At 37.8% G+C, this 13,259-nt stretch overlaps 1 protein-coding gene across 10 annotated transcripts in view; it reads right to left on the bottom strand.

Moving 5' to 3' along the window:
• SYTL2 (synaptotagmin like 2) overlaps positions 1 to 13,259 on the bottom strand; it is a 99,613-nt gene that overhangs the window by 8,045 nt on the left and 78,309 nt on the right. For 2 of the 10 annotated variants that reach the window (XM_019948790.3, XM_033862160.2), the window contains 6 exons: positions 11,799 to 11,852; positions 10,506 to 10,553; positions 7,051 to 7,145; positions 4,051 to 4,170; positions 2,576 to 2,745; positions 1,366 to 1,468 (listed from right to left, as the gene is read on the bottom strand). In XM_019948790.3, coding sequence (XP_019804349.1) covers positions 1,366 to 1,468; positions 2,576 to 2,745; positions 4,051 to 4,170; positions 7,051 to 7,145; positions 10,506 to 10,553; positions 11,799 to 11,852 — 590 coding nt within the window. The other 8 variants (XM_033862159.2, XM_073808341.1, XM_019948791.3 and 5 more) reach the window with 7 other exon arrangements.

The raw sequence follows: 13,259 nt of genomic DNA, 5'->3' as shown, positions 1-13,259 counted from the left end.
CTCTATTTGGCTTTATGATATACTACTTGACTGTCCATTTTGGTTGTAGCAGACTTGCCTTTCTCTGAGTTTACCATTTAAACTAGCTGGCTTTTCCTGAGTATAGGGTTGAAGTAGCTGACCTAGAAATATCTAGGGTTCTGAAGTATGTCGTAGTCAAGTCATAATTAAAAACTTGCTACAGAAAATTCACCCATGGATGACTGAGGGTTAATTTAATGTTGCTCCTTTTCTCAGAGGATAACCAAATACTTGGACAGAATTTTCAGAAAGAGGGAATGAATAATCCTTCTCATATTTGTAGTTTTAAATAATCTGTTACTCATGACTAAGGCAGCATAATAAAGTTTGAAGGAAAAAGGAATATGGGCATTTGAGCCAGGTATACTCTTCATTAATCTATCCATCCATCTATCCTTCCATCTATAAACATTTTTTAAGTACCTATACCAGACACTGTGCTAAGAGCCAGCATTTACTAAGTGTTTAATGCATACTAATTACTTCATACATATTGGTAGGTAGGTACTATTCTTATCTCCCTTTTGTAGATCTGAAGTGTAGATGGGTTAAATCATTTGCGTAAGGGTATGCAGTTTACAAGCAACACAGAGTTGGTCCCTGCCCTCATGGAACTTACAATTAAACCAGTAGTTAAAGTGCTGAATGTTAACACAGCCTATTGTAAAACAAGGAGACTGAGGCAGCAGACAGCAGGGAAACTTAGGGGTTAAGGACAGCTTCTCATAGGAAGAGGCATTTCAGGCTGTGGGAAGTAGTTATGGACAGAATGTGGGGAAGAATATCCCAGTCTGAAGGAACAGAAAGTCCCAGCAGTGTGAGAAAATGTAGTTCCTCCAAAGAACAGAAAGGAATCAGGGTGACCTGAAGAAAGACTATGAAAGTGGAATGATGAAGCTGGAGCTCAGGTTATCAAGGGAGTGGTATGCGTGTTAAGATGGGTGTACTTGACCCTAAGGATAATGGGAATCCTCAAATATTTTAAGCAAAGAAACAACATGATCAGAATTAGGCTTTTATAAGATTGTTTTGGCAGCAATGCTCAACTTTATCAGCTGTGTATCCTTGAGCAATTTCCTTTATTTCTCTAAGCTTCATTTGCCTCATCTGTGAGACGCAGATAATACTATCCCCCTGGCAGGGTATGGAGGACATGCATGAGATAACGCATACAACAGTCATGGTGTATCATCTCATACAAAGCAGATTCTCAGAAAATGGTTATTCATTTCCTTCTCTCTTGGTGACTGACTTCCTCTGTAGGGACACTACCCAAGATGACATGGCCTTTTAAATGCATAGGTCATCATTTAGGATTTTCCTAGATAGAGAGGTCATAGATACCCGCAGTATCTCATTATACACAGGATTCAACGTTTTCTTCACCACAAGCGTTTTCTTCTTGCCCATTTTGCCCTTGTCTGGTAACAGATAAGTCTTTACATATCTAAAAAGAGAATTGAACAGACAAGAAGGTCAGAGAAAATAAAAGTGATGTGTCTAACCTCCATTTTAAAAAATGCACTGGAAATTGATAGAAATAATTATTTCATGACACTAGGAAAAGCAGTACGTAATAAATGCTCTCACCAACACCTTTACGCTTAAGCTTTTAAAGTGATTTCAGTGGAATTGATAATTTTATATTGTTTTGAAGATTTTTAAGGGATATTTCCTGAATTCCTTTCTTCCTTTGACCTTAACTAATGTGGGGCAGGGGGAAGACGACAGACCTCTAACATGATGCTTAATTCTATTGGCTAGTTTCCTATTAAGAAAAGGCTTTGATGCTTGCAGAATTAAAAAAGTTTTTGTGACTGTCTTTTGAAAAAAAATAATCTGGTACATACCTATCAAGCCATATGAATGTTAAAAAAAAAGAAGAAAAAGAAAAAACAACAAAAAGGCTATTAAGCCCAGTTCCTTTTAGGATTGGGCTTATGCTAGCAAAATAATTAAGCATCAGACTTCTGCATAGGGATAAGTAGGGAATACCATTCAACTTTGTAACTAAACTGAAATGCAATTAAACCTGTGATTTCAAAGATGAGTTGGTAATTCCCCCTAAAGTTCTATAGAATATAATTTAAATATATGGAAACTACCTTATTCTAGAATCTTAACTATTTCTGCACCGCAGAGCATTATAAAGTATGTCCCACGTGTCCCTAATCTTAGAGAAAGTTTGAAAGTGTGTGGAGAGAGACTGGGGCTCAATCCATCATTCCTCATTTTGCTGCTGAATTTATGTAAACAGTCGCTTATCTTCTCTGTCCCTTGTTTCCTTATCTGTAAAAAGAAGGAATCAGGACAAAATGACCTCAAAGGTCCCTTCCAACTTGAAATGTTTTGTGCCTCTCTGATATTTTTATAATTTAGTAGGTTTGGCATATGAATCTATAAAGTAAACAGCATTTCCCCCCAACTTTTTTTCCCAAACGTTCCTTTTAATACAGTCACACACATACCCTCCCTTCAATTACTTTCTTTCCTTCCCAATTTCTATAAGATTAAGAGTAACTAAGAGAAAATAGTGACTCCAAAATGTACTTACGGGTCCGAACGCTGTTTTTTAATATCTGCTGCTGCTAAATCTTTACACTGGGCCACAAACACATGCAACTCCTTCAGTGAGTCCACATAGTCGATTGCAAACTGAATATTTCCCTTCACTTCCAGATTGCCAAAGTCTCCACTATAAACACTCATCACACTGCCGCTCACCTGAAAGCGTCGGAAACACGCAGTGTTTGTCTCTATCTCATTCTTGAACCCAACACAAGGATCATGGATGTAATCTTTGCTTGCCATTATTTCTCTAGTTTGCACATAAAAGCAGTTAATTTAATATGGCATCAAAAAAGCATACCAACACAGACAACCTGACATGATATACATGACATGATGACTAGTGTTTAACAAAAATTGCCTCTAAGAGACATAGATGAAAAGTGAAATGCAAAGTTTTTTAGATGCTGACTCATTTCAAAGCAGTGTGATTTTATGGTAGGGGGCATTCAGAGTTCCATTTTTAGGCATGCTTAGAGTTTAAAGTGTTAAAGAAAGAGGATGTGAGAAACCTCAGGCACACAAATCACAGTGACACATTGCTCTATCAAATTTCCAAGGCACTAAAAAGGAATTTTACTATGTTACCCATCCGCTGAATCTAAGAAAATGCTTACTGAGCCATACACTTTTAGAGGTCAGAAAATGGATGATTGATGAAGGAAGTTTAAAGCCTTCCCAAGGCCATATATTTGATTGTCATCAGCAGAAATTCAATTTAAATAGATTTTTTTACAAAGAGTTTGAAAAATGCAAGGCTAGTAAGAATTTAAGCACAGATTTATCATTTGTTTAGCAGACCTGGTGAGATATGTGCATGTGTATATGTATCAGAGATATTTGGATAAGTGTCTGAGGACATATTTACATATATATTTCTACACACATCTTACATGCACACACAAAAAAACTACCTCACTTTATGAAAGTTCTGTGTAAAGTCAAATTCTCTAAATCAAATCTGAGCAACTACACTTAGGGAGCTTTCCTTTGAAAACTCCATTCTGAATCCCTCTATGGGGCAAAGAATCGCCTCTCCTATTCTTCTACGTGAATCAGTACTTTCATTCATCAGAATAAAAGTCTTGCTAAAAGACAGGTACAATTCTATACCTGCACACAGTATATAAAAGCATATCAGATATAAGCATACTTTGTGATAGTTACCCCATTTGTTGCACAGAAAAATTTAGTGGTTCATTTTGTTGGTAATTTAGATTTTTTAAGTACTTACATCCAAAAAACCATATTTATTTATTTTGGATATGAATTCTCTTGTGATTAAAACAGAGAAAAAGGAAGATTTGGCTAGCCAGAAGCCAACTGTGGGTTAGAGAAAAAGCTCTCATGCCCCTGGAATCTGAGAAATACAACAAAAGGCCCTTTTACAGTAGCAGGAGCATGGTGGAGCAAGGTTCGCAGAAGCAGAGGGATATTAACATGAAGCCTTTGTTTACATACAGAAGACAAGGACGTCATGCCAGAGGAGCTGCTAAGATTGGTTAAAGAGCTCGGGCTCTTCTTGTGTCTGCTGAGCTGGTAACTGCCTTCTGATGTTGTATCTGTTTCTCTGTCATCACTCTACAAAACATCATACAATATATACAAAATTTAAATTCAGAATGAGTCAAGATCAAAATCTGTTTAGATAAAGATAATATCTTGGTATCCCACTGATCTATGACATTTTCCAAGGTCAAAGTGCTAACTGCCAAGGAATGGTATTCAAGATGGGGTGGGTGGTCTGCCTTGGACCTCATCGTAGGAGGAGAGCAGTGGTTAGGTACTGAAATAACAAAGCGATTTGTTTCACCTACAAGGTGGCCCCAGGGTGCATTCTCTTAATATTATACATTTATATTGCTTGGAAAACTTTGTTGATACATATGAGAAATTAACTTTACCTAGACAATAAATGGTCTAACATTTACTATCAAATCTAAAATGTCATGCCTCATTCCTCTCGTTAACATAGGCTTAACTTCCCTAAAAATCAATAGTGTCTCGTTTTACTTGAGACACTATTAAACTAGGGGAAACAAATGCTAATCTGATCTGTGTTTCAAGTTTTTTATACATATGTATATATGTGTGTATATATAATTTTAAACTACCTCTTAGGTATTTCTATAGTGCTATTGTGCTTATCTTTTGTGTTGCTATAGGGAAGTATACTGATTTGTACATTCTGCCCACATTAGATCTTAACAAATTAAAAAAAAAATAGCAACAAGATACTTATTTTAAATATGTCCCAGGAAATATTTACCTGGGTCAAGAAAGAAAAGTGACAATAATAAATTTTACTATATTTAGATCTATAGTTTATTAGATGGTAGCTTTAAGAATTTATGCTTCAGAATGAGTTCCTTTTGGGGTTAGAGAGTTTATGGAGCAGTTCAGTGGCTCCTGGGGTTAGGGAAACACCTTTATGGGGGAGTGATTAGTTCATGCCAACATATTCCAGGGCCCATGCAATTACATGTCAATATAACAGATGCCAATCCTAACGCAGATTAAGAAAAGGGTTAAAAAATTATGATTTATATGGATGAGAAAAGAATCCTTCCTCAAGGGTGAAAAAAAATCCATACATTTTTCATGACTCTATTATCATACTCCCTTCCCACATGCTTACAGACCATTTCCCCCTATCATAGCCATAATACATTCTACCTGGTACATCAGATCATTAGTGATTATTGGAAGGATAGGACCTTGTCTTGATGACCTGGAACACTGATTTTCATAAAGTTGGTACTCAACAAATGTGACTGACACTAAGCCTCAAAGGGACAGTGGACAAAGAAGCAATGTCTGATTTCATCCCACTTCCTTTAACATTCAGTCCAACCCCAGGTACTTTGAAAGGTAAAATGATGCAGCTTAATTTGGTATCTCTGAGGTACAAACTCAAACAATTTGGACTGTCTTTTGTGTGGAGCAAGTGAGGCAGCAGGTTAAAACTGAAGGGAGGAGAAAAATAAAAAATCAGGCCAATCAGGTATCATTGGCCTCTCAAATTATTAGATGGTTCATTCATATGACCAACCAAGACCAAAGCATATCTACAAAGGTATAAAACCACAGGAACTCCATGAGGTGCCTATGCTGGTTTCCAGCTAATGAGTTAGTTTCAAAGAATAAGTGATTCTTTCCAAAGGAACTGTAATGTGGGCTCTTAAGTAAATGCAGGGGCTGAATACTTGCAACTATAGTTCATCTAAGGCTCAAGAGTAGATAGAACGGTGCCCAGGCGGTGGGGGAGAAGGGATGTAATTTATATATTGTCCAGAGCTTTCCTTACACTCCATCTACTAAGAGAACACTTAAGGATGAAGTTTTTATTTCGCCATTAAAAATCAGACCAAAACTGCAAATGGGAACAGCTAACATTAAGGTACTCTGTGACAGCACTGTGCTATGTGTTTTCCCTGCACTATCTCACTGACCCCTCACAATCTAATGAGGTAGGTACTAGGAAAGCACTCAGGGAAGCTAAGGAAATTGTCCATAATCACGTAACAAATTAGTAGCATGGCCAGAACTGGGAGTGCCTAACCTCAAAGCTCAGGCTCCTCACTAGCTGGTGGCAAGAACATGGAATCTTAGTTAAGTCACAGGATCTGAGTTCAAATCCTAAATCTACTTTTTAGTAGCTGTTGGATTTGGGGAAAGTTATTTAACCTCTGTGAGGCTCTTTCTTCTTTTATAAAATGGAGAAATTTGTACCTACCACACTCTGTTTGTGAGAGTTAGACATCAGAGCGAATATCAAGTGCCTGGTACTTACTAGGTACCAAATGAATAATAGGTAATAGTCATGTTCTTACTTGAGACAGTAGGTATAGTAGTTAATAGCATGGGGGTCGGATCTGTACTCCAGTGCTGGTTTAACCCCTTTCTAGCTGAGTGAGGTTACCTTACCTCTCTTACTCTCAGTTTTCTCATCTGTAATATCTGGGGATAATGATGGTGCCCACCTCCCAGGGTTAATGGAGGATTAAATGAGATAATGTATGTAAAGTGCTTACCCCCAGTTGATATCCTTAAAGTTTGCTATGTCATTGTTACTTTACTATTTTAACATATGCTTTCAAGCTAGTCATGCTACCTAGACTTAGCTTTCACAAATCAACTGTACTCTAAAACTACAGAGGAGCTCATGCCAACATTTTTCTGCTGGATTTCTTATTTTGTACCCACTTTGAAACCAAAGTCACATTCCCAAATCTATGCACTTTGACTTCACCACCAATAAGAGTTACTGTATGAGTCAAATGAGATGTGCCTTGCCTTGTTCCAGGACTAACAACACTACCTCTATTGACATGTGAGGCGAAGGTCAGTCCTGCTGACCTCTTCGGTCTCTGCTATGGCTGAATACAGATACACCAACCTTGGCATAGCAAATCCACCTATTTGGTTCCATTTTTCGGACGGTACAAAAGACAAACTTGCCTCATCTTGGAGAAATGCTGGAACAGACTTGCTCATCCTTTTGAGTTTGTCAGGGTGGGAAAACTGATTATCAGGTTGTGAAGGCACTGTGGAAACTAAACAGTAGCATTTCCATTCAAAATTATCCTCACAGTTGTCAGACAAACATAAGGCATAAGTTGAAAACACACTTTTCTTTCGTCTATGAACAGAGATGTTTTTGTAAATTGGTTAAAGGAATAGTAGTTCACATGCACAGGACCACAAGGTAAGCAACATGCAGTTATAGAGAGAGAACTAAGCAAGGAGTTGAACCAAATAGAAAACAAAAATTTAAAAACCACTAGGTCTACTGGACTGCAGGACTGGATTTGAATTATACTGAAACCTACTACCAATGTGAATTGGTTTTAACTGATATTTTTTCACATTAGAGCTTTGAACCGCAAGGTCTGTACTTTATTGGTTCATCTCCTTGAGATATATTACATTTTTAACATGCTGCAGGCTGAAAAACTATTTCATCAGATAGCAAGGATCTTTGCACACAATTCAATCATAAAAGTTTTCTGGCTATTGAGTGTCTAAAAGGAGGTTGGTTTCTTAAGTGATTGCTGGGATTACCTGTAAGAGTGTTTCGCCCTCAGAAAGTCGTGAAAGACTACAATTTCAAAACGAATTATTTTTTGAAAATGGAAATTATTTAGATACCTTTCAATTCAGAGAGTTTTCAATAGAGATATCCCAAGGCAAGTTTGAATGGTTCAATTTAAGATACTCTAAGAATTTACTATGAAAATGTAGCATATGGTTTCTTTCTGATACAGTAAGTATGTGTGTGGAAGTCACAATAAGATGATGAATTTGCTTCCTCGTTTGTGTAACTCTAGTTAGAAAACTTTCTTCTTCTTTGCCTAAGAATGACAATGTCTAAGCTTTTCTTATGGTGAATCAGAGCTTCTATATTGAATGGCTTAATATTTTTCAAGGCACTTAGAACAGTGTCTGGCACATATTAGGCCTTATGTAAATATTTGCTAAACAAATAAACATTATCTGATAGGAAATCTTTAAATTATCTTTTCAATGTGATATAAATATACTGACTTGACTTTCTCATTGAAAGAGATACTAGGAAAACAGATAAATAAAAATCAAATTGTATTTCTACATATAACTCAAAAGGCTCAAATTTAGTCCTGAGCATTAGCTAAGTTCATCTTTAGTTAAAAGAAATCTAATGAAGGAATACAGAAACTTGAACTACACATATTAAATATTTGCTCATTCACATAATAGTTCTCACCTAGCTTTAGGCTCACAAATGCATCAAAATACATTCATGGTGTCTCACAAGATGAGACCTACTTTAATTACTTCCCATTAAACAATAACACATGTGTGGGTGTATTCAGGTGACTTATACTGAAGCAGTATAAAAGTAGATCCCACAAGGGCACAATGTAGCCCAATGAGTATGTAAAAAGTATATATCTGTTACTCAAATGTAGTCAGTTTTACACTTATTGGGCTTTAGTTATTTGTGTTTTGATCATGCATTTCATTTTGTCTTGTGGTAAGAATACACTCTTTACTAGAGAAAAGGAATAACCCCAGCCCAGACGTTAAGAGTCATCTTGGAAAATATCACAAAAAAGAGAAATTAATTTACCCAGAATTTAGCACACGATTAGCCTATTTCCCTTGACCAATAACTAAGCTAATTAGGAGGTCACATATGAAGACACAGACATATAGGCATACATTGTCTATGCCTATGTTTTGTTTTCACTCCTCAAGTTAAATGTTGAACAAAACACAGAAAGATAAACTAGGATGCCCAAACTTAAGTATTCAGTTGCCAGTTCAAAAGCAACTGGAAAAGCCTCTTTACCCAACACCCCTGAGGGACAGAAGTCTTGTTTCCTCTGCTGCAGCCGGACAGAGAACACACACCAAGGGCTGAAGCCTGGATTGACTTCTTTCGTAGGTGGTTCTTAAGAATTTGTCAGGTCATGTGCCAAAGCTCAGCTCCTTCATCTCTGGCAGGAGAACCTCATGAGCAAAGTTTCAGATTTCGGATGAGATGTCACAGCTTTCAAGCACCAGCACTTCTCTACCTAATGGCTCCTTCCTTTGGCTGCTCTTCTCTTTAAGAATCATCAGCACATCCAAAGACTGTTGGGAAACTGTTATTAAAAATTATGTGGACTCCTGAGGGCAGGTGTGTGTATCATTATCTTCAACCCTCCAGTGCCTAGGATTATGAAACCACCTCAAACAGGGACGTCAAGAAGACACACATGCATATCTGCATGCTTTGCTAGCCTCCACAAACACCTTTTTAATGCACTATTTGTACTCAAGACAATAGTCACAGTTAAGAACAGCAGTCTTAAGATTGAACAGAAAATGGTAAATAATCATTATCTTTTCTTCGTGGTGGATATTAATTAGTTGATGCATATTAGCTACCACATACAATATTATGTTGTGTACTAATTAATAACTTGACATTTGCATATAAAATAATCACCATAAGTCTAGCAATCATCTGTCCCCAAAGTTATTACGATATTATTGGCCATATTCCTTACGCTGTATATTACATCCCCACAGCTTTTTTATTTTATAACTTAACCTTTTAAGGTTAAGTTATAAAATAAACTTAACCTTTTCCCACCCACCATGCCCCCCAGCAACCATCCGTTTGTTCTCTATATCTTTGAGTTTGCGTTTTGTTTTGTTTTGTTTAGATTCCACATATAAGTGAGATCATATGGTATTTGTCTTTCTCTGACTTATTTCACTTAGCATAATACCCCCTAGATCCAACTATGTTGTCACACACATTTACGACTTGAGATTCAGATGTTCACTTGCTTCATATTGAACTATACTAGAGTTTAGTTTTGAACCTCAGAGCTTAAACCCTGCGCATTATAAAATTTGCTCCTATAGATAATGTAGAGAGGCATATATGACCATACTACATACTAATCGTCAAAGTACAGTTCTTTCTTAGGTCCAGATACATTATAAATTGCTTCATGTCTATAGCCTTGCGTAAAGGCCATAAGAGATCCAGTACTCCAGACCATACTGCAACATAAAAGCCAAGTGATATTAGAAGGTGCCAACTTCATTTTAAGTAAAGATTCAAAAAGCAGAGAGACTGGCAAAAGTATAACAGTACTGAGCAATAACGTGTGTATATATAATACATATACATATGTATACATAAAAATTCTAAATATATATAACTATCCCTCAGTGGAATCATGAATTAATCTTTCAACACAGATAGTAGTAAAATATTTTTAATAAAACCCTTGTCAGAATGAAATAGTTTTGTAAGCTGCAAGAGTTTAGTATAATAATAAATGCTACATTAATGGGGTTAGTTATTTCAGCACATTTAACACCATGTAGAGCGGCAACATTCAGTCATTTGTGAGAAAGATCCTGCTACTCACTTCCTGGAATGCATTCATTTGTATCTGGTTCCTGATCTGCTTTTTGATCTACTCAGAAGAGCAACATTGAGAATAAATACCATTTTAACAGAAAGATGAAAGAGACACGAAAATAAAGCTCAAATGTCAGTTTCACTACTAAGACTGCAGAATACATCTGACAGCTTTTCAGCTTGCTTTCCTCCATTCCCCAGTGCAATTCTTCATTAGCCTCTTTGAGGTCTCCTGTTCAAGTAAATATCCAACATCCAGCACAGGAGATGTGCAGTGTCTTTCCTCTCACTCAATAAGCCACAGCATGGAAAATGGAACGAACACTGTACTAGGAGTGGTGAAGCTGAGATGCCCGTCCCCACCCTCCCACTGACTGACTAGCTACAAGAGCTTAGACAGATCACCTAATTTCTCTGAGCTTTTCTCTGTAAAATGAAGATAAAAATCACTGCCCCACCTACTTCAGTGAGGTGGTTGTAAACATAAAATGAGAACGACAAAACGATTACATAAAAGTAAGGAATGACCTTTGAAGAGCTCTGTTGCTGCATTTTACATGAGAAAGCTCAGTTAATATACATTTTTATCATTATAGTGCAGGCAACTTAGAAAACAAAATTCTAGCATACAAGTATAAATTATATTTATGTTTGCATAAATGCTGAACCATAAAAATCAGACTCATTTCCATCCCTCCCACCACTATTACCCTATTCATTTTATAACTGAACCAAGTAACACCTGATCCATTGACAAGCTGCAAGACCTCCTGGCTCCTAAAAATTCAGAATCAGTTAATTTCACCCTTGGTCTATACTTAGTTATTTACTTGAGAAGAGGCAGGATCCCCACTCCTGTTCTGGGACCCTTTCCTTTGACCTTAAATCTTTACCAGTTACACCTAGAGAGATCTAAATGCTGAGACTTGAGAATCAAATATAGGAATAACTTAACCCAGGAACCCACTCCACTCTCCCTGCCTTCACAAGGAGTTTTGCAAGTCAGAGTAGCAAAAATCTGTTCATACCCATAGAAATACAATTTCCTATTTTTAGAAACCCTCGCTTCCCAAGGGTCTCCGATGAGATCCTCACAACAGTATCACCAGCAGAAACCTTAAGAATACAAGCAGTATTAAATGCACCAAGTCAGAACCATTTTATAATAACTTAGGCACAATTCATCACATAGCAGCAAATGACGTTCTTCTATTTCTCTAACAGCTGCATCCCGGTGACTGCCCAAACCATCCCAGAACCTAATACACAGACAGACATGCAAATACATAAAGATATTTACCATCTTCAGCACTACGCACTAATTCTTCTGGCAGATTATCTACTTTTGCTTGATCTGTGCAGGAGAAATTAACAAATGGTTAAAACGACTGACCCTTGCCGAGAAAGAACAGTGAGATTGTCCCTGGAAGCCCCCGGAGTTGGAAGCAATTAGTCAAGATGCGGTGAGGGGTGCAACCAAGATGTCTTCCCCAAAATACTTTCCCTTTAGATTAGCTAGTTGAGCCAGTGCCATAGCGGGAGCTCCCATTTCAGCCCCGATGCAGCTTACATCAGCACACTGCTGCACACGGACTCCCAAGGGTTAGAGGGTTAGCTCAGAGCAAGCAATCGGCTGGCAGTAGGAGAAAGCACAGGGCTGCAACAGCCTCTTTATTCTTCTGGAAAGGGTAAGATGCTAGCCATGACTAACACCTTCTCAAACCCATGGTCATTAACAAATATTTCTGTGCGTGCATCATCATTTGTGTATGCCTCTGGGAGCCTTGCTTGGGAAGTCAACTGAAGAGATGTAACTGGGGACCAGCTGCTAAGTGGAATCTTGGCAGGCTCGTGTGAGAGTGGGTATCGGTATTTGGAAAGGAGCATGCAGGAATACCCGTCAGCTGATGGTGTTTTTTATTTTAACTCTGCGCATTCCTGAGTACTTTAGAGCTGCACCATGGAAATAGCCACATGCTTCTCAGGCAAGAGGTCTGCCAAACTGGACAATTGTTGCTGAGTTTTGGGGGTTTTTTTTCCCCTCAGGGCCCATCACTAACATCAGGAAGAACAATCAGGGCTGTCCAACAAAGGACTGGACTCGCCTTCTCTGGAAGCATTCAGGCGGATGTGGGGGGTTGGCCACCTGTTAAGGGGGCTTTAGAGGGAATTCCTGCACTGGGGGGAGTTTGGAATGGGTGACCTTCAAGGTCCCTTCCAACCCTGAGATTCCAAGATCTTTGGTAGGGTGAGGACTGCATTCCAAACTGGGACTCTATTGTCCCCAGAGCCCTGAAAATCTCTGAATTTTAAGAATTGTTTAGTGGCGTAGTTTTTTCTTTTTTAAAATCTGAGTTTTCAGTCTCAATTGCAGATGCGTAAAAATATTCTAAACATGACAATGGTCAATTTTAATCATATGAGTTTGGCAGTGGTTAACTTGCACTAAGTTTTCGCATGACCATCTATAATCCCAGGGGTGCATTTTAGCTTAAAAATATTAAGAACAAAACCCCAAGAAGTCACAATCTCTAAGTCCCTATATACATTATGCTGTATGTTAGTACTCTAGAAATCCTTCACCAGTTAAAGCAGCAGCCAGTGGGGAATAGTGTGCCTGAAGTGTTGCATGTCAGATAGCCTTTGGGCTTATAATTCCACTATCCAAAAGAAATGCATGAAAAGGGATAAAAGAGAAAGCAAAGTCCTTGAAGCCAGGGACTAATTCATCTCTATATCATGCAAAAATTCATCAGACATC

The sequence above is a fragment of the Tursiops truncatus genome, chromosome 8 (genome assembly GCF_011762595.2).
Source record: "Tursiops truncatus isolate mTurTru1 chromosome 8, mTurTru1.mat.Y, whole genome shotgun sequence".
NCBI classification, from domain to species: domain Eukaryota; kingdom Metazoa; phylum Chordata; class Mammalia; order Artiodactyla; family Delphinidae; genus Tursiops; species Tursiops truncatus.
Note: the sequence above shows the minus strand (reverse complement) of the source record. Positions and strands in the feature narration are given on the sequence as shown.